At 35.0% G+C, this 19,668-nt stretch overlaps 2 protein-coding genes across 4 annotated transcripts; one reads left to right on the top strand and one right to left on the bottom strand.

Moving 5' to 3' along the window:
• Window positions 1-852: 852 nt before the first annotated feature.
• Window positions 853-7,229, bottom strand: LOC106131708 (gamma-taxilin). The gene is made up of 7 exons (XM_013330884.2): window positions 7,035-7,229; window positions 6,190-6,522; window positions 5,593-5,790; window positions 4,452-4,736; window positions 3,897-4,070; window positions 3,289-3,408; window positions 853-3,071 (listed from the first exon to the last, which is right to left on the bottom strand). Exons 1-7 carry the CDS (start codon window positions 7,101-7,103, stop codon window positions 2,424-2,426), a joined length of 1,827 nt encoding a protein of 608 aa, XP_013186338.1. The 5' UTR covers window positions 7,104-7,229; the 3' UTR covers window positions 853-2,423.
• A 168-nt stretch (window positions 7,230-7,397) lies between these two features.
• Window positions 7,398-19,267, top strand: LOC106131642 (proline-rich protein 2). 3 transcript variants are annotated; one of them, XM_013330801.2, is made up of 3 exons: window positions 7,398-7,549; window positions 16,237-16,398; window positions 17,588-19,266. In XM_013330801.2, the coding sequence occupies exons 2-3, from the start codon at window positions 16,245-16,247 to the stop codon at window positions 17,863-17,865; spliced, it is 432 nt and encodes a 143-aa protein (XP_013186255.1). In that variant the 5' UTR covers window positions 7,398-7,549; window positions 16,237-16,244; the 3' UTR covers window positions 17,866-19,266. The 3 variants fall into 3 exon arrangements, with proteins under 3 accessions (XP_013186255.1, XP_060805841.1, XP_013186256.1); XM_060949858.1 differs by having other exon boundaries at window positions 7,414-7,545; window positions 17,588-19,267; XM_013330802.2 differs by having other exon boundaries at window positions 7,538-7,646; window positions 17,588-19,267.
• The last annotated feature ends 401 nt before the right edge of the window (window positions 19,268-19,668 follow it).

Below are 19,668 nucleotides of genomic sequence, written 5' to 3'. Positions count from 1 at the left end.
TTTCCACTTGCCACGATCTCTATTTACTTCCTTCGCTTCATCCACATTCATAACTCTCTTCATACAAGCTCGGCGGTTTCGGGTACTTTTGACCTGACACTTTACCAGGACGTCCTTAATTTGATCAAGATACGTTCGTCTAGGTCTTCCCACTCCGACCTTTTCGGGCGGGTTCGGCGACTCGGCGGTTTCGGGCTCTCTTTTATTATTATTTTTTATTTATTTATTACACAATATTCATAATGAACTTAAAACAATATTCCGCAAAACTGTTCACAGGTTGACTACGGTCAGTCTCATTTAAAGTTACTAATTTAACACAATAAATAAAACTATATATCTATAACGTGTAGGTAACAATTTAGTTTTAAGCTTACATACTTCTATAGAATTTGAGAAGTAATTTTTTAGAGTAACTTAACCTGACCGTTTGCCAGGACGTTCTTAATTATCATCATCGGTTAGTATACCAACTAATATACTTACCAAAACATCGAAAATAGTCATTGATACATGACCAGGGTGCGATTTGAACCTGTGCCTTTATGCGCATTACGCATTTTAAGAATGCACCTTACCGATGCTCTCACACCCGCTCAACGTGTAGGTATTGGTCAAATTGAGTGATTAACTGACTATGTTGAGATCTGCGACACAGTTTCATAACTTCTGCAGATGTCATCGTTATCCTATGTTACTTTAATTGTACTTGTTTTTGTTTCCAAATAAAATATTTTTCATTTTCATTTTATCTTATCAACTTGCCGCTGCGGGAAAGAGTTATCATTATATACGGATCAGGACTATAGCTAGACAGCTAGAATGTTGCTAAAATAAAACATATGATTCAGTTACAAAATCTAGATTTATTTAGAAAACTTAAGTTACATAACGATTGGGCACAATCTTCACCTCTTTTAAATACTACACTGCACAGAACACCAACGCCCGCCATGGCTGACGCAGTCTTCTTTGTTTTGTGGCAAATTCTCACTACAATTTAGTGGTAACAAAATACAATCACTTCAATTGCCTAAGTTCACTTTTTCCAGCCACGTTTTTTTTTGTTAGAATAATATTTAATCGTTTCAGTTTATCTTTCTGAAAAACATTAACAAAGAAATGTGAACTTAGCTTATTTTAAGTATTCGGGGTGTCGTGTAGTACATTTAATTATGTAGGTATAAGAAATGTGTGTTTACTGAAAACTTCTCAAAATACTTTTACCATGAATGCTCTTTCTCAAAAAATTTGAAAACAATTCCAAAGAAACAGCAAATCAAGCCAGTGTTTCATTAAAATATGGCAGGTTATTTTATTCGATTGGCCCCAAATTGTTAATTCATGTCAAAATTGGCCAAAAAAATTAACTTATAAAAACTAATGCAAAATACTGTCAATAAAATACTGCCTTACTACATGTAACAAAATTGTATTGACAATCACAAAAAAAATCATTAACGGGCGCGTACGCACTTAATTCGTTAAATGATAGGCATAAAAATAATTACACTGAATATTTATTAAACACAAATGACGAATGCCAGAAGGGTAATGAGGAGAACAAAAAAAAAGATGGTAAATTGAGCGATAAAAATTGCAATAAATAACGTATAAAGTCAATGGCCCTAACTTGATGCATGGCTTTCTAACAGTCAACCCATGTCATATTGAGAACAGCAATTTACAAGTTATAATAAAGAAAATAATTTTGTAAATATTGAAAATTTACACTGTATCACTACTTAATATAGCATGGTCAGATCTTTAAAAGTACACAATGGATTTTTTTTAAATAGATAGAGTGATTCAAGATGAAGGTATATGTATAAATGCTACCTTTGTAAATCTGGGGCGAGTCACTGGTAAGGGAAAAAATAATGTAATTAAACAATAGAAGTTTTAGAAAAGATTTTAACACTCATTCTCGTTACATGAACTCATATTTATTACTGAGAGAGCAAAGCAATCACAAATTTCTTCTAAAAAAATTAAATTTTATTCAAATAAGTGTAACTATTTTCATGCCCAAACCATTAAATTAACGCTTCGGCCCGACCATGAAGAATACCTGACTAGACATTAGGTTTAGGCACTTCTAATTCCAATATATTCAAGTCAATAACAAACAAAAATCACACAACAAAGTTGAGACCAACATATCAAATTAGGCTACTTTAGCACCCTCTTCAAAATCATTCACAAAAAAAGAAAATAAAAATCCGCATAAACCATAATTAATCAAACAAATCAATTGCTTGAATTGAGAAAATCATTAGATGCGTCATATTAATTACGGATCAGGGCACCAAATTTGCACATGTTATGGCCGTAACACTAAACACTTGTAAAATTGCATCATCGATTGACACTAAATTCTTCAAAAAATTTCAAGTTCAAACATTATTTACAATAAGCTTTATTCATGCACAATCTCCAGCTATAGGCTTTACTTCAGATATCTGCGGCACCTCATCATTTGACGATAATTTTGTATCAATAATTGACACGTCAGCATTAATTTTATTGGTGACTTCATTAACTTCAGGACTTGAGTCAACTTGACCGTTTTCTTCACTTCTAATCTTGATATCTATTTCGTCTAAATTGTCGATGGTGCCATTTTCATCGTTGCTAACTTCCAGATCGCACAAATTTATATTTGCACTATTGATGGCTTGTATTAATGTTTCTAGAGTTTGATCATCAACTTTTTCGACGGGGCTGTTATCTTTTTCAACAGGACTATCAATTTTTTCGACAGGGCTGTCTTTATTTTCTTCATTACCATTGGTGGTTGCTTCATTTGATTCGCTATCTTTGGCATTAGTATCATCGCTTTCGTCTTTAGCTTCAGGTTTTTCCTGAGCGGCCTTTTGTGCCTGTTTTTCAGCTTTGTTCTTTTTAGATTTAGATTTCTTTTGTTTCTCTGGTTTGGGCGGCTCTGGGGTTTCTGGGGTCGCATTTGCATTGGCATTAGCGTTTTTATTGTTAGTGAGAACGTTTAGTTGGCTTTGAAGATGTGCGAGACTTTGACGTAACTGTGCACAGTTTGCGGCCATCGCGTCGACCTAGTGATATGAAAAACATAATTAAAATTCATTATTGGGTAATATTAAACAAGTTTAGTTCTCTAAAATTGAACAATCATTTAATAGAAAACCGATTTAAACTTTTGAGTCAAATAATCAGTCACTCTTGTTTTCTTTTATATCTGTTAGTACTACACATCTGAATAAGTGAGATTGAAGTTATACCCTTGCTTATTGAATGTATGACCTATCTTACCTTAGTATTGGAGGCGGGCGCTGGCGGCGGGGCGGGCGCGGGGACGGCAGGCATGGGCGGTAACGCTGGCCGCTCTATGTTGTGCTCCTTCAGAGTGTTGAGGAGGAGTGTGCGTTCACCCTGAAGATCAGATACATTTATTTTTAACTAGCTTGCGCGCGGGTCTTTGCACCAGAGGGAATTTCCAGAAAAAAAAAGTAAACCAAATTTCATTCGAAGCGGTTTAGCTGTGAATGCGGAAGAGACAAGATTTTTATAAAAACTTTCACTTTAGTATTTTAGGGGTGATATGAAAAAATAAGTATTTCTTCTTTCATTTCAAGATTGTTGGCTCTCTATCCCGGAAGGGATAAAAACGTTAATATAAGTATGTATGTACTATATGTATATGCCTAGACGAACGTATCTTGACCAATTTAAGGATGTCCTGGGTCAGGTCAAGAGTACCCGAAACTTGCACGAAGAGAGTTATTATGAATGTGGATGAAGGAAGGAAGTATGCTGAGATCGTGGCAAGTGGAAAGGTGGTCCCTGCGTACCCCTCAGGGAGAGAGGCGTGACTTTATGTATGTATGTACTATAACACCCTTTTAATAACTAATTCGTACCTGCAATGTGCGACACAAGCTCTGCATATGCTGCAATTGTCTTGCTGAAGCCGCAGCCCTCTCTTCGCTGGCCTGCCTCTCCCCGCACATGTCCAGTAAAGCCGTCTGCGAGGTCTCCCATCGTTGCTTCCATGACAGCGACTCTTTCTCCAGCTTCTTAATTTTTTTTGACATCTGAAACAAAATATATGTTTAATGTAATTGTATTTTGTTAAATTATTTTTAACTTTATGGAGATTTGCTTCAAATTCTCTCTGCCAAACTTTACAAAATTAGTTTAAATAATAAATGTTTGTTATTTTATATTTTTTAAACTATTTTGTTGCTTGAAGTTTTCTCTGCCAACCAAAATTAAAAAAATTATCAATATTATTTTAAATGCAAAATAATATCAAGTCTATTTTTAAAATATCGTCACGCTCCTTCATATCAACTTATACTTAATCAGGCCGAGGCCCTCATAAACATATAAACTGGGGATTCTCCTGTTTGGTGATGGGCAAAAAAGCATTAATATAATTAAGTACATAATAATGTTTTGTTTGTCAATAATACCTTTTCCATCTGCTCCTTAAAACCTCCAAACACCTGGTTGCTCTTCACCAAAGCGTTCTGAAACTCATCATATTTGTCTGTGTACACTCCCAGTTGGCCTCTCAGCGCTGTCTCCGTTCCCTGCAGCTCCATGACCTTAGCCCGGTACTGGGCTACGGTCACCTTCAGCTGTTCCATTTCCGCTACAAGCCTCTCCCGTTCGGCCTGGTGTTCCAGACTGGCCTTTTGAAGCTTGGCCTCGGACAATTGAGATTCTAGAGCCATCTGTTTCGCCATTTTGTCAACCTGAGGAATTTGGGATAGGAAATTTATTATAAGCTATGAAATTGGTTACTGAGATATTCTAAATAAATTAAAACAGGTTAATTCAATGAATTATTGGGCTAATTGCCCATATTACTACACAATAATTATTTTAATTTGCATAAAATTTTGGCACATTTTCCAAACACTAGCAACCTATTTGAATCTCAATTCTATAAATATAAATATATATGGGACAAATTACACTGATTGAGTTAGCCTCGAAGTAAGTTCGAAACTTGTGTTACGAGATACTAACTCAACGATACTATATTTTTATAATAAATACTTATATAGATAAACATCCAAGACCCAGGGCAATCAGAAAAAGTTCTTTTCTCATCATGCCCTGGCCGGGATTCGAACCCGGGACCTCCGGTGTCACAGACAAGCGTACTACCGCTGCGCCACAGAGGCCGACATCTATCATTAAGCCAAGCAGCTGAATGTGGCCAATTTATTGATCTTTTTGAGACTGTTGCAAGGGATATAGATATGATTATATGTATGTAATAGTATAATAGATTTTTATTATTTTTGTAATTGAATTGAATAATAATGGACAGGTTTTGATGAAATATGGCCACAAATATAGAGTATCATAAGCTTTTATGTTACTAAAATTGTTAATAAGCAATTTTAGTAACATAATTAAATTAATAAAATTAGTTATTATTTTATTAATTTAATTATTTATCTGAAAATTACATACATAATAATTAAATATGTATGTATGTATGCAAGGGATATAGACAGACTTGCGGGGTAGACAGTCTTGAAAAGACTGAATGGTCATGTGCTGAAAATTAGAAAAGAGAAATTATTGATTTTATTATACCTGTTGCTCCCTCAACTGATACTGCTGCACTACACTCTTGAACTTCTCGCTCATGCTTATATTATCGTCTCTCAACTTGGCATTCTTCTCATTGTTCTGCTGTAGAAGAGTCGTGATCTCCGACAGCGTATTCTGAAACTTCGCCTGGGTTTCCTTGCGGCGTTCCTCCTCTTCCCGGATCTTGAGCAGGGACTCTTCCTGGAAGACCAAATATATGAAAATAAAGTATATTATCACATCAATATCCCTTGTGAGGAAGACAGAACCAAATAAAAGACTGAAAGGTCATGATCAGTATGTTCAAGAGCACACATTGTAGTGACATATCAAATAAAATAGTTTTTTTCAGAATTCCATTATGTAAAACGCTATGAAGTGACTGAATTTTAGCAAATAAATTTGTGTAAATAGTGTTGAAAGGACCATCATTTTGTTGCATTAGGTAATACATGATGCATTCTTACAAATCCTATTATACCGTCACATCAAAAGTGATTAATTAGGTAGTTTTTGATATATGTATAATTTTTTTATGTGTTGTGAGGTCTAAGTTCCATTCTAAGGTGAACAACTAGTTGTATATTGTTATGAATTTACCTTAATAGCCTTATTTTGCTTCTGAAGTTCCCGACAAAGATTTTCAAGCTTTGATTTCACGAGTATTGTCTTATTGAACTCATGTTGCAACTGTTCCTTCTCCTTCAACAGTATCGCATACCGTTTATCTGACTGTTTGATATAAAACTGCATCTTTTTTAAGTCCTCCGCTGACTGGACGTGTTTCTTGCATACCATAGAGAATTTTTCGTCTAGTGTTGGAAGTGAATTTAGGGATTTCATCAACTGCTCTAAGTTTTTATCGTCCTTTTTCTTGTCCTCTTTCTTGGACTTCTTAGGGGCCACTTGGAGAGGCGGTGTTGGTGTTTTCTCCTACATACAGCAAATATATGTTAAAAAAATATAAATTTGGTACGATAATTTCATAAACCTTCATTAATTGTGATTTTGCTATACACAAAGGTTAGAAAATACTTTACCATTTTGCATGAAATGTTCAAATAAATGTTTTTAACATGAATTCAAATGAACAAAAGTATCAAATACAAAATGACGTAACAATATATTATGGCCTTCAGCATCAGGTTGTCTTTCTCAACCATAAAAGAAGAAAGTATGCGAAACGTGCTAAGGAACAGAAATATCATAAACATTCCGAGTTTTGGCTGATAGCCAAGTGAGGTAGAGGGTTAGCTAAATATCTTTTTTTAATAGAAAATTAACATGATTTCGTACTATTATCAATTAAAATATTCAGATTACATGAGTCCATGACTACAATTTATGTTTCTATTATATTTTGAACATCGTTAAAATGAAAAAGGCACATTAATTTGCCGACACCTGATCGTTCGTTGCTATTTATATCTTTCACATAAACTTACATCGTTATTGTTCTCAGGTAGAACATTGTCTGTATTTTCTTTGGGACCAGTTTCACCGGCCGCTTCCATTTTAATAATTAAATGGGCGAAAAATACACACTAAAAATATGATGTGAAATGAAATCTTATTTTTTGCTTTGGTTATTTGGTTACGTTTGGTTGGTTTCAATTTTTGAGTTTGGGATTAGGATTTGAAGTTGATGTTTGATCAATTTTTTTTTTAGATAGTGTTCCCATCCGTATGACATAATCGATTAAACATCGATTCGATTTGGCGAAATCTTGTATTGTAGCTCTTTGTATAATTGCGTGCACACCGAATCAAAGAAGGCCTTTTTTCTTGTTATCACATACCTAGTCAGGACCATTTTGTTTATGTGTCGCGGTTTTGTTAACGCGCAGTGCACGTTGTGTCGCTTTTTGTTAACGCGCAGTTGCAGCTCGTTGAGCTAGTTGGCAACACTTGTCAGTCAAATCAAAAAGAAAAAGGAGGCTAGCTGGCTGTCTGTAGGTAGGTGAGTACCTAATTTTCAAACGATTTTGTTATTTGTAAAACGCTATTCCCGACTTAGTTTGTTGAATCGAAATCTTGTGCAATCTAATTTAAATCAGGTAAGTAATTTAGCATTATTTTTACTGAAAATCTCGGCTGCATAAAAACCAATGAGGGCCGTTATTTTTCAATATTTTACTAAGGTCAATGTGCTAAGATGCCGTAGGAGGAAATTTGGTATTTCCTTGGGCATGGGCGTGAGATTAGAGAGTTAAATATTTCGCAAAAGAACCGCTATAAATTTTGTTGAGACAAAAATGGGGCGCTGTAACGTGGTTTTTCGCAGACAAAGGACGACCGTTATTAACCGCATGAACGATTAGACCGTTCGATTAGATGTTTCTGATAAATTAATTTTATTTACTGTTATCCCTTTTTAAATAACATCTAATCTTTGAAATTAGTTCTTAGTGCGTTCATCTGTATACAGTATTATTGCTATTTTTAACCGGTTAAAACCGGTTTCCTCATTGATAGCATTTGTAGTCATTCTCTTACATTTCCCTACAGTCGGAACATCATGCAATGCTTAAAGTATTTTATAACATGCTACTAGGTACCTAATTTGCTTGGTCAAAGTTGCTTCAACATTTTTTTTATGATAAATTTTAACATATGGAATTCACTTTTAATATGCCCATTGCCTGTATGAACTTGGATGATCTAACTGTTATAACAGTTTGGTAAAGTTAAATACCAACAAGTAAAAAAGAAATTGCAGAGAAGAGAGATGAATGGAGAATTCTTCACTTGACTACACCAATAAGAGTTATCTCTTTAATTTAAGAAAGAAAAGAAGTTACATACCCCGTACCTTTGAAAGGTTGTTGTAAAATTATTAAAACTGTTGATTACTGAATTAATGTTGATGATGTACTGTTTTAAACATAACCTTTCAACCATCCAATGTTTCTTATATTACTTAATTGGTTATATTTCCTTCATACATATAATTCTTATATGAATTATAGTAACTTGAACCTTTTTGTGAATTTTCTTATCTAATGCGGCTCCAAAGCTTTTCCCCTGAAGACAAGAGTACAAACATGATACAATAAAAAATATCAGGGCTGTGTGCTCCCCGTTAGGGTAAACTTAGGACAGTCTTTAACTTTGTGAAGAGTTGACTCAAATATCCTAATCAAGTTGGTTTGGTGCCTCAGTACAAGTGCTATCTTATTAGACCCTGAGCTTTGAAATCCACAGCTCATAATTCAATCTATCATGCATTATTACATATTTAGTTATCCATTTCATTATATATGCACATAGAAAATATACAGGAAACATCAATTTCAAATATTTATTATAGTTTGTACTTACCATGACATGGGTGCTACTTATTTTATCACAGAATTGGAATCATTTATTCCTAGAATATCGATAGTTGGTCTTTTGTGTGGATATCTCAAGGTGTCTGAATTATATTTTTTTCTAAATCAGCAGTTAATGTATGCAAGTAGACTCATGGAAGTAGGCAAGACCTATTTGTTGAAATTAAGAATTTATGTAGCTCGAACTCCAAACTACTTTATATTATAAAGAAAATAATTCATTTTGCTTTTGTGTTTGCAACAAATAAATTCAACAACAATTGATAATATTTGATGGAGACAGATGAAACCTGGAAGGGGAATATGGCTACTTTTAGTAGCCCTGCAAAAGCTAATTGTATAATTAGCAAACAGATGGACTTATTATTTCAATGCATTACCTTACATTGTGGTTGTATTGCACATGCATATCAATGCATGGAGTGGTACACTCAGGCTCAAAAATATATTACTTACTTTTTTCTATAATAATTTTTATTAAGAAGATGTGAGAAAATGTATTGAATTTTTCGTTTTATATATTTATTTTTTGTTTTAATACACAGGGCACTTATAACTAACCATTAGTTATAAGTGCCCTGTGCCATAAGGGCTGGCAGTAACTTTAGATAAAAAAAATTGTAATCATTAAAAATCTACCTTACTTGCACTATACTCGTCTCTCCTTTTGGTATTATACATATATTCATCTCTTGGAAAACTATTCACAAGCAATAATGTTACTTTTGCCAAACCACATGTTTATCCGTTATGGTAGATGGAGCTGAATAGTCTAGGCTAAGGACACCTTCAGCTGTATGGATGTTTTAATTTTACCATCTGATTAATTATCTGCTGGAATCTTTTCACGTCTCAGCTGATTTGCAATTCAGAAATTCTTTCCATATCTGTTGGGTGTCTGTCTGTGCACATTGTTCTTATTCCTTATATTTTCTGGAATCTTTTCATGTCTCAGTTTATTTGCAATTAAGAAATTCTTTTCATGGGGTGTCGGAATAACTACTTAGTGAATCATTACTAGTTATTCCAACACTACATTAGTAGGATTATGAAGTATCTTAAAAATGAATTTCTTATTTTAACTTTAGTAGCTTTGTATGTAAGTAGATTAGTATTATTATAAAACCTATTATATTGTATTTATTATAATATTGTTTACATATAAAGTCTAATGCTTCATGTGAAAAAGAAACAAAACGCGCATAATTAATTTTAAGATTTTTTTTTTATTTCTTGCACTTAAGTTATTTTCTTAAATCACATTAGTGTTCGATTGTACAAGGTATGTTTAAATAGGCTTGTCCATATAAGTTCAACATATACATTCCAGTTATGGCCGCCTGATCGAATGTCGGGTGGAAGTGCGTACTTTGATTACACTTTGTTTATATCAATTTATATGTAGGTATCTATATAGCATTAAATATGTAAGACGACAAACCTTTAATTTTTGATGCAATTGATTGTGTAAGCAGGATCCAAGCAGATGAGGTTTACTTATTGACAATCATTCATGAAGTCTCTTATTTTTAATTACAAGCTTTCGCCCGCGGCTCCGTCTACTTGAAAATTACCCTATTTACTCCACACATGAATGCAATTTCATGGACATCAGTTTGATAATCACATTACATACATATTACTATATTTAAAAGTATGGTGCATAATTTTTCTATTTGACTTACTAATCCCTCTCCTGTATTATAGCCAGACCTTAAAAATTTCAAGAGGATGAAAATGATGTACCTACAATGTATATTGCAATTTTTTTTGCAACTCAAATGAATTATTAGAAAACCAACTAATATTGGGAGTAGGTATTTGGTTACATGAAGGTGTTGTCCTATTTATAAGGCGATATAAAATGCTTCTTTTCTTTACTGGAAAACATTCTTTGATCTGCCGACGAGGACGAACATAGGTTGATGAATCATTTATTTTTTGATTCATACTCATATAAAATGATAATCAACCTGTAATATAGCCTATCTTATCATTACCAAGAATTAAGCATGTTACATGAATGATAAAAATAGGTACACGAAAAATAAACAAAATAACATTCCAATCAATACCTATCAGTGTTTATATACACGTATAATATATGTCACGCCTTTATACCTTACTAGCGACCCGCCCCGGCTTCGCACAGGAAAACTCCCTCAGAAAACCCTCTTTCCAACATTTCAAAGGGGAACAAAATCCGTCCACATATAGATACATACAGACAGAAAATAGGGGGACTTTATATGTCAAATATTCACGATAATGTATATTAAGTGTATATATTTGTAATATTTATGCTAAGGATCCTTTAAATATTTATTAAAAGCCGAACACTTTTTCGCAGATAATTAAAATAATATAAGATAATTAAAATACTTTATGAAAAACGGAACTAAGGGCATTTCCACTCTAATCCGCCTTGTGAATTTTAAAATGAGCGATGGTATTGTGATTAAAATAAAGCCCAATGTATCAACATACGTTTCTCAAAATACGCGCATCTTGATGATACACTTCCGGCACTTTCGTGAGTCGTTTTAAGTGGACGGTACCTAATATTTTTCAAGGAGGTATCGTATTCTTCTTATTATACATATAAAAGAAAAAGTGAATAACTGACTGACTTATCTATATACCTACATACTGACTGATATAACTTCAGCCTAGAAAGTTAGCTTGTAGGTTTTTTGTGGTTTAGGAGTGCATTAAGAGAGGATTTCCCGAAATTCCCGCGGGAATAGGAATTTTGGTCGTTTTTAGATTTACGCGGGGAAGTTAGTTGGCAATGGACCTGTCAGTATTTGAATCTCGATTCAATCATCAAGCCATAAAGCTGATCGTGGCCTTTTAGTCTTACGAGATTATTGTTCCTGTCTATCCCGTAAGGGATAAAGACGAAATTGTGTATAGAAACTGTTATTGCTGAATTTTTTTGAAGAAGAAAGATATTTTATTATACCTTTATCTGATTTGAATGATGGTTTGTGTCTAATCTGAAGTTTTAGTACCGCGAAATTGTTTTCGGTTAGTCATGTAGTTAGTGGAAATCGTGACTCAAACATTTATCACTATTATTAGGTGTCTAATAATATTGTAACTAACGATTATTATAGTTGGTTATGTTGTTGGTTAAGTTTGGTAGATTACTTTTGCAAATATTCCACGTAGGTGCAATCCTGAACTCTTTTTTATGAGTTAGGTACTTTTCAGTTGATTACTTTCACCGCGTATTACATAAGTAGGTAGGTATGCACTGATTTTAGTGGCAATGAGAGAACTGAATCTAACTTGATGCTCTTGTCTCGAGAAAACCTACACATCAAGTTACTGAACTTAATGAACTAATCGTGATCCAATCTGGTTTAGATTTCCACTTCAAGGGCTTCCGTGTTGAGGATATCGAATTCCAGACGGGAGTCACCCCGTGTCGTTTCACATTTCCCTTCGTGAATGCCTTTCCATTTCGTGACCGTAGTCACAGGCGAATCCCGAAATCTCAACGAAGGAGTGACCGGAACAAACACCCAACAAATATGATAAATTACTTGTATAAAAAGAGTTTTGAAGTCGGTTAAATTCCTCAAACCTTTTTCCAAGTGTAACAAAATCGCGGACAAACATACATACAGGTCAAACTGAGAACAATAACCGGATATTTGCCAAATAAAAACGGTCGTATTGAGAACCTCCTCCTTTTTTGAAGTCGGTTAAAACAGAAACTTCAGTAGGGGACAATAGTGACAGAACACTAGTTTTCTCATGATCTCCTCATGACACATGATTTCAAGCAGTGTGGATCCAATATGAGTTAGGTTCTCCTACAAAGTTCGCGGAGGTCGGACGGTATTCGCTTCGTGTAGTGACCTGACCTACCTACCCAATATAGATTCACTTTCAAAAAGCTCATCTCAGACTCCGCTTCTGAGAGGTAACCATGTAACCGATATTAACGTCGGGAGAAAGAAAATTACACGATTTCAAATCAGCTTTTCCACTTTCGGTTCAAATGTTTTTTTTATATGTATTATAGCAGAGCCGGATTAACCTTAAGGCAGAGTAGGCAACTGCCTAGGGGCCCAGCATCGACAGGGGCCCCGCCCACTGCACTGCATTCCGAAAATATTTTTTTTTTAATTAAATATAAATTAATAAATAAATATATACGGGACAAATTACACAGATTGAGTTAGCCTCGAAGTAAGTTCGACACTTGTGTTACGAGATACTAACTCAACGATACTATATTTTATAATAAATACTTATATAGATAAACATCCAAGACCTAGGCCAATCAGAAAAAGTTCTTTTCTCATCATGCCCTGGCCGGGATTCGAACCCGGGACCCCCGGTGTCACAGGCAAGCGTACTACCGCTGCGCCACAGAGGCCGTCAAATTGAACGAAAATGATAATTAACAAAACTTTTCTTTCTTTTTCAACACCTGTAACACTTTATACATACAGAACCATCTAGTATCTAATATAAGAACTAATATAATCCTTCGAATCGCAACTAACTGGACTTCATGTACGTTGGGGGAATCCCCGATTTGTTGGGTGCGTTCTGTAAGCTTCCGTAGGGTGATAATAATTTGTAGCGTAATAGTTCCGAAACTTTCAAAATACCTATAACCTACGTATCTTTAATTACAATATGTGATATGAGTTCTGCGATTGCAAGGTAAATTTTAAAAGTTTATGTGTTCTCCGTATTTGAAGACTTACGATTTTCACATACACAAAACCAAAAGTATTTAAAACAAAAGTGTTCCCGCTATTTCGGCATTCATAGAAAGGATTATGAATTCTAAATGGTGTGAAGAAAGAAACAGAGCACATATATCTTTTATACCTACTAAAAATGAGCTTTTGATTTATAGTTATTTAAAAATTTACTGCGATAAACCTTCTGCCAGTTTTATTGGAGAGAAAAAATTGTTAAAAAGTGCAAAAATATATAGTTTTTGGCCAGTAAAAAATAAAAAATAAATTAGTAAAATGTAACTTAGGTAATGTTTTATTGTTCCCTACTAAAATACTATATTTATGTGCAAGGTACTATATTTTTAAAAGCTTTTCTTAAAAAATACTATATTTTGACACTAAAATGTTGGCAACCCTAGTAGAAGGCAAAAAAAAATACATCACATGACTATCAGTCAGAATAGGTAAAGAAAAGGGGCCCGAAAATGGTAGTGCCTACAGGCCCATGACAGGGTTAATCCGGCTCTGTATTATAGGTATGCAAAATCTTGTTACATGATCAAATTTGTATAACAATTATATTTTTGTGACGTTGGTACTATTGTTCGTGATATGGTCTGAATGGTGCTAAAGTGAACGATTAATCATTTAGAACAATAGTTTTATTCCCAACTACGATTCTTGATGTAGATTGTTCTAATGCGATATGATTTATTGTGTGAACCAAATTCTATTAATCGTAATAATTAATGGTTTTAATTTGTTAACTTAATATATTATTTTTATGGTGATACATATTCAAATCCATTATGAGCCATTGTACTGAATGTGGCGTTACTCCTGCTCGGTTTACCCCGTAAAGGATAAAAATGTGATTGTGAGTATGTGTCTGTAGTACTCACAGAGCTATCTCTTATTCCATAATTCATAATACAGAAACCGTCGACATTACATTTCCTAGAAAAGCGGTAATGTATGTACTGGTAACAATGTGAGAAAGTCTTTGAACGCTAAGTATATGACTAATTTAATGGTGTTCTTACAATTAGAAATTATTATCGTGACGTATTGTTTTCAGAGACAATGTGCATTCATTATTAAGTCGGCCGGGGACGTGTGCCTTAGACAATGTGGCATTATGCTAATTAAATTCTCTATTTTACCTAATTAGTTACGTCTATACTAGAGTAGGTTTAAGTAGGCGCGCATATAAAATATTTTGTTACATATGCCCTGGATTTAACCTCCGTGACCTTCAGAATTAAAAAAAAAGTAATGTTTGTGTAAGAAGGGGTTCGAACAAAATTTTATTGAAATCGGTCGAGCGGTTTAGCCGTGGAACTGCAATAGATAGACGTATATAGTATATGTATGACTTACATTGATCTACTAAATCTTTAAATATAAAACTGCATGAATGAGTCTTTGACTGACTGACAGAAAACGCACAACGCGAACAGCTGGTCTAAAAAAAGATTTCCCGAAATTCCCAAGGGAATAGAAGTAAACGGGATTATTTCGTTTTACATTAGCGTAGACGGGGGCACTCTCTAGAATATCATAGTAATTTTTAAAAATGTATGATAATTTTTTTCTGGAAATTATCTCGTATCCAAAACTAGTTTTATATACCTATGTTTGTTAATGTTTCGTATTGATGTTAAACCATCACAATTATTACTTTCGAACTACTTCAAATAACATTAGTGTACTGGTGTCAATCGTTGGTGACCTAAATCGTTACCGAAAACTAACATTAACCTACCGAGTCACTTTTTTTTTTATAATAACGCTCATATTTCAGTAGATTTTATCGTAAATCATAGACGATGTATAATGTATAGGCATAACGATCCGCTCCGGCTTCGCACTTGTAGCATCTACATATAATATGTATATATACCTGAATCATTCTATTTAAAAAAATTGCATCAAAATCTATTATGAAGTTTCAGAGTATCAGGGATAGTCGCGGGAAGCGATTTCGCTTTATATACTTTGTAGTGATATGCGTTATCATCGTCATCTTACTACGCAATTGGCCTCCTAAGTATTTTAGGTAGGCCTTTTCCATAGAGTACCATCTTGATCTCCAAAAAGCATCTCCCGTCAAGACTATTCTATACCTCAATTCTATCATTAAGACAAACAGCTGAACGTGGCCTATCAGTCTTGATTGATGATTGTTGGCTCCGGCTGACCCGCGAGTTATATAGACGTGACTATATGTATCTATCGAGACCTTCCTATATGTAGTTTCTTGCGCCTTTGCGTTCATCTCAGCGGGGTAAACAGATATTACATCTTTCCACTTGCCACGATCTCTGCATACTTCTTTCGCTTCATTCATTCACTGTCAACTGTCACTTCAATTTATTAAATGTCTTCATGCAAGCTTGTCGTTTTACGGGTTTAGGGTACTAATGTTATTCTAACTAGCAACCTGTCACTATTTGGACCTCAATTCCATCATTAAACCTTACAGCTGAACGTGACCTTTCCGCCCATTCGCGACTGTTGGGCCAGTTTACTGCGTAAAATATATCTTTAAGTCATTATATGTATGTATGTATGTTATACTAATGTTAATATTACATCGGTTACAGAAACAAAAATGACTTCGACATCGTTCAACGTTGGTCTCGGCGAGGCGCCGCGCATGTCCAGCAGGGTGCTACGCCCCCCTGGCGGCGGGCACACGGACATCTTCGGCGGGGATCCGGAGCCCCCGCGTGGCAGGCGTCAGTTCCCGGGTGTTGCCAATGCCGGTAAGTGGAGATGATCGTTTGTCTTTAAGAACTCTACTGCTGAGAACGCGGGCAACGTCGTTTGTAGAAACATTTAAGAAGGTGTACCTACGCAATTTTAGCAGTGAATATGCTAACCGTGTGGTTTTATTTTAAAACGCCGTGTGGTTGCGGCGTTTCGGAATAGAATGACTCCATATCTTTCCCTTAATAAGGCTTTGAGAGAAGCATGCTGTTTAACGTATTATTACATACGTAACACTATCATGAAACTTGAAAGTCCTCATCTAGGAAGTGGACACTACGTGTTTAATAACCTACCTTATGAGGAGTTTTTTTAAACTGCTAAAGATCCTTGCTCTCTTTCAAATTCTGGGAATCTGGTTATTTATCAGTCGCGCATTAGTCACGAATATATAAAAATAATATTAATCGCTATTAATCATTAAAACACTTCTTTATGTGTTTTTATAACAATGCCATAATATTGCTTTGGTAAAGGATATTGAGTCATACATAATAATATTATTTAATATTGCTAATAACATGACCAGAACGGTGTAACAGTAAGGGAAAATATTATGGGGAAACCTGCACATTCAGGTAACTGGATGTGTGTTATCATGATCGATCCAAAACATGTACGGTTTACTGACTCACCAATCCAGGATCCATGGTCAAAGGCATACCCCTGGCTCCTCTCCAAAGTGATGAGGATGCAACCAAGACTAAAAGCTATATCATACATAGGCCTATAGAACGTTAATATACAAAACTAGGCCAATTGTAGCTTGAATGACCTCTTATCTTACAGGGCAAATATTTACGCGGGTGAATGCCTCCTTACGAGATGAAGCGGTGACATAACAGTTTAATAAACTTTGAAACAAATTGTGGCTTATCAAACATGATCACATGAATTTTCACCGATGCTTTTTGCAAATACTTAAATTTATGATGATTCCGCATGAAATTATTTGTTAAAATGAAAATGTCTCAAAATGCTTCTTCTACAGTCTGCCATTTAACTTTTTATTAAGTCTTTGACCCCAGTAACATACAAACCATTATCTTATTTTCGCAACCAATTATGTACTTCCGGTGTCAAGTGATGCCATTCACCTTACATACGTTTTACCTTGTTTGACATGTGGTAGATCATTCAATTTATAGAAACAATATCTTTTATATGATAATTTAACCATTTCAGGACAAGGCGACGAGCCCCCGAAGCCACAGAACGGCACATCACCAACCCAAAACGGGCAAGCTGAGACCCCACCGCAGGAGGTCGCACCGCCCCCAGAGCCAAGCCCCGCTCAGCCCGAGAGCCCAGCTAAGACTGAACCAGCTCCAGAGAGCAAGCCTGAACCATCCCCACCCCAGTCCTCCCCCACCGCCGCTGAACCTAAAGCGGAACCACCCAAAGTAGAACCGCCAAAACGCGTCCGCGTACCACCAGGTGGATTCTCATCAGGACTGTGGTAATCCCTTTTGCGCTGTTAAGATACGCTGGGACCAGTGGCACTGTCTTCTAACTTGGATTGAAAGGCTTTCCACACACAGCGGTCCTAAATTGCTCAAACTCTGCACGGATTTGGATCGCGGCATTTCTTTGTTCATTTGAGTGCTACTTGCAAATCTGTTACGTTTGTCTTTATGTAAAGTTTAGGTACGGCATCCCTTAACAAGAAATTCCATAGCTCTTCAAAAAAAAGCGTCATTCCTTACCACTTTACAGTCCGGTAGCTCAATTGAGAAATGTTACACGCTTTTCCATTTAAGTCAAAAGACAGTGCTGCAAATTTGGTGGGTGTTCTTCTTGTGCCTTTATTGTTGAATGCTAAATGTTTATTTGTGTGTAGATATTTTGTTATGGACTCTGGTCCCAAGCCGGCTCTTATCAATCGCTTCAGTATAATCTTTCTGTTTCCTCGCATTTTGCAATCCCCTATTTACTGAACAGATGTATCCCAATTAGGTATTATTTTACTAGGAGATTATATTTTATTTTTAACTTTGCTTGTCTTAACGACAACGCCAAACTAGACTTTAAACGTCACAATTGGATTAGTTTGTAAATTTTTCGGCCAAATATTAATCTCATTCTTTTAATCTTTAACTCTGAAATCGTTTTCACTAAAACTAGTGGAACTAATATTTCGTATTTGCAATTGTACTCTGATTTAATGGTTTTAAATCTGACTAATGAAGGGTTTTGAAAACTCAGGCTGCGTAACTTTTTGCCGACTATCTTCAAAAGTCCTAGTTATAGTGAAAACATTATTTTTAGGTGTTTTTAATCACGTAATTTAAAATGATGCTCAGAGAGTAGAGTTAATGAATTTATTCATTTCTCTTTTACACTGGCGGTTTGAAAATAGACGATGAAAACTATATGGACTATCTTGTTATTCTACTTTCATGACGTTGGTTGCGATTCTACAGAACAAGAACTATGCCAGCCAATCACAGCGATCCATTGTTTGCGAACGGTTTCTGATTGGTGGATTTCTGTACACCTCCGAACGGCTACACTTTTATAGAATCGCATCCTCTAAGATCATCGTGATTTTATTCACTTAAAATTTCCTCATCAGACTGATTTCCTTATAAGGCTGAGCGTGAATGCATTTTAGAGTAGAAAAAGAGACAACCAGTTTTCGAATAGTTTCCTTTGTCATTTACTATCAAAAGCTCTCTCATATGTTTATCGCCAGTGTGAAAAAGACCTTACATTCGATGTATCACAGACTGACATGTGCCTATTCGTACTTAAAGTTCGTCTTCAAGCATTTAATGTTTTGCATTAGTTTTATTGTCATTTAATGTATGCCTGCAGGCAATGACGCGATTATGTATATTGGTAATTGTATTTTTATATGAATTAAATACTTAAAAAAATTGATTGTTTCATTTTTAGTATGTAATGTTTCCTTTGTCGCTGTTTTAGGATATACCTAGACGTTACTTTTATATGATGTGTTAAGGGACAACCCTTACCACTAAGAGGTTTGAAAAATAGATGTTGGCCGATTCTCAGACCTACTCAATATGCTCACAAAATTTCAAGAGAATCGGTCTAGCCGTTTCGGAGCAGTACGGAAACGAACATTGTCACACGAGAATTTTATAATAAGATAATGTAGGTACATAACTTACCTACCTAAGTAAAAATTTTGCACATAATACCATTGAGTCAACATTGGAGATTGTACATTTAGTATTAATTACTACAGTAATAAGTTGTTAGGAGGGAAAATAAAAAGATCATGTACCGTAATTAAGTAT

The sequence above is a fragment of the Amyelois transitella genome, chromosome 20 (genome assembly GCF_032362555.1).
Source record: "Amyelois transitella isolate CPQ chromosome 20, ilAmyTran1.1, whole genome shotgun sequence".
Classification (NCBI taxonomy): domain Eukaryota; kingdom Metazoa; phylum Arthropoda; class Insecta; order Lepidoptera; family Pyralidae; genus Amyelois; species Amyelois transitella.
Note: the sequence above shows the minus strand (reverse complement) of the source record. Positions and strands in the feature narration are given on the sequence as shown.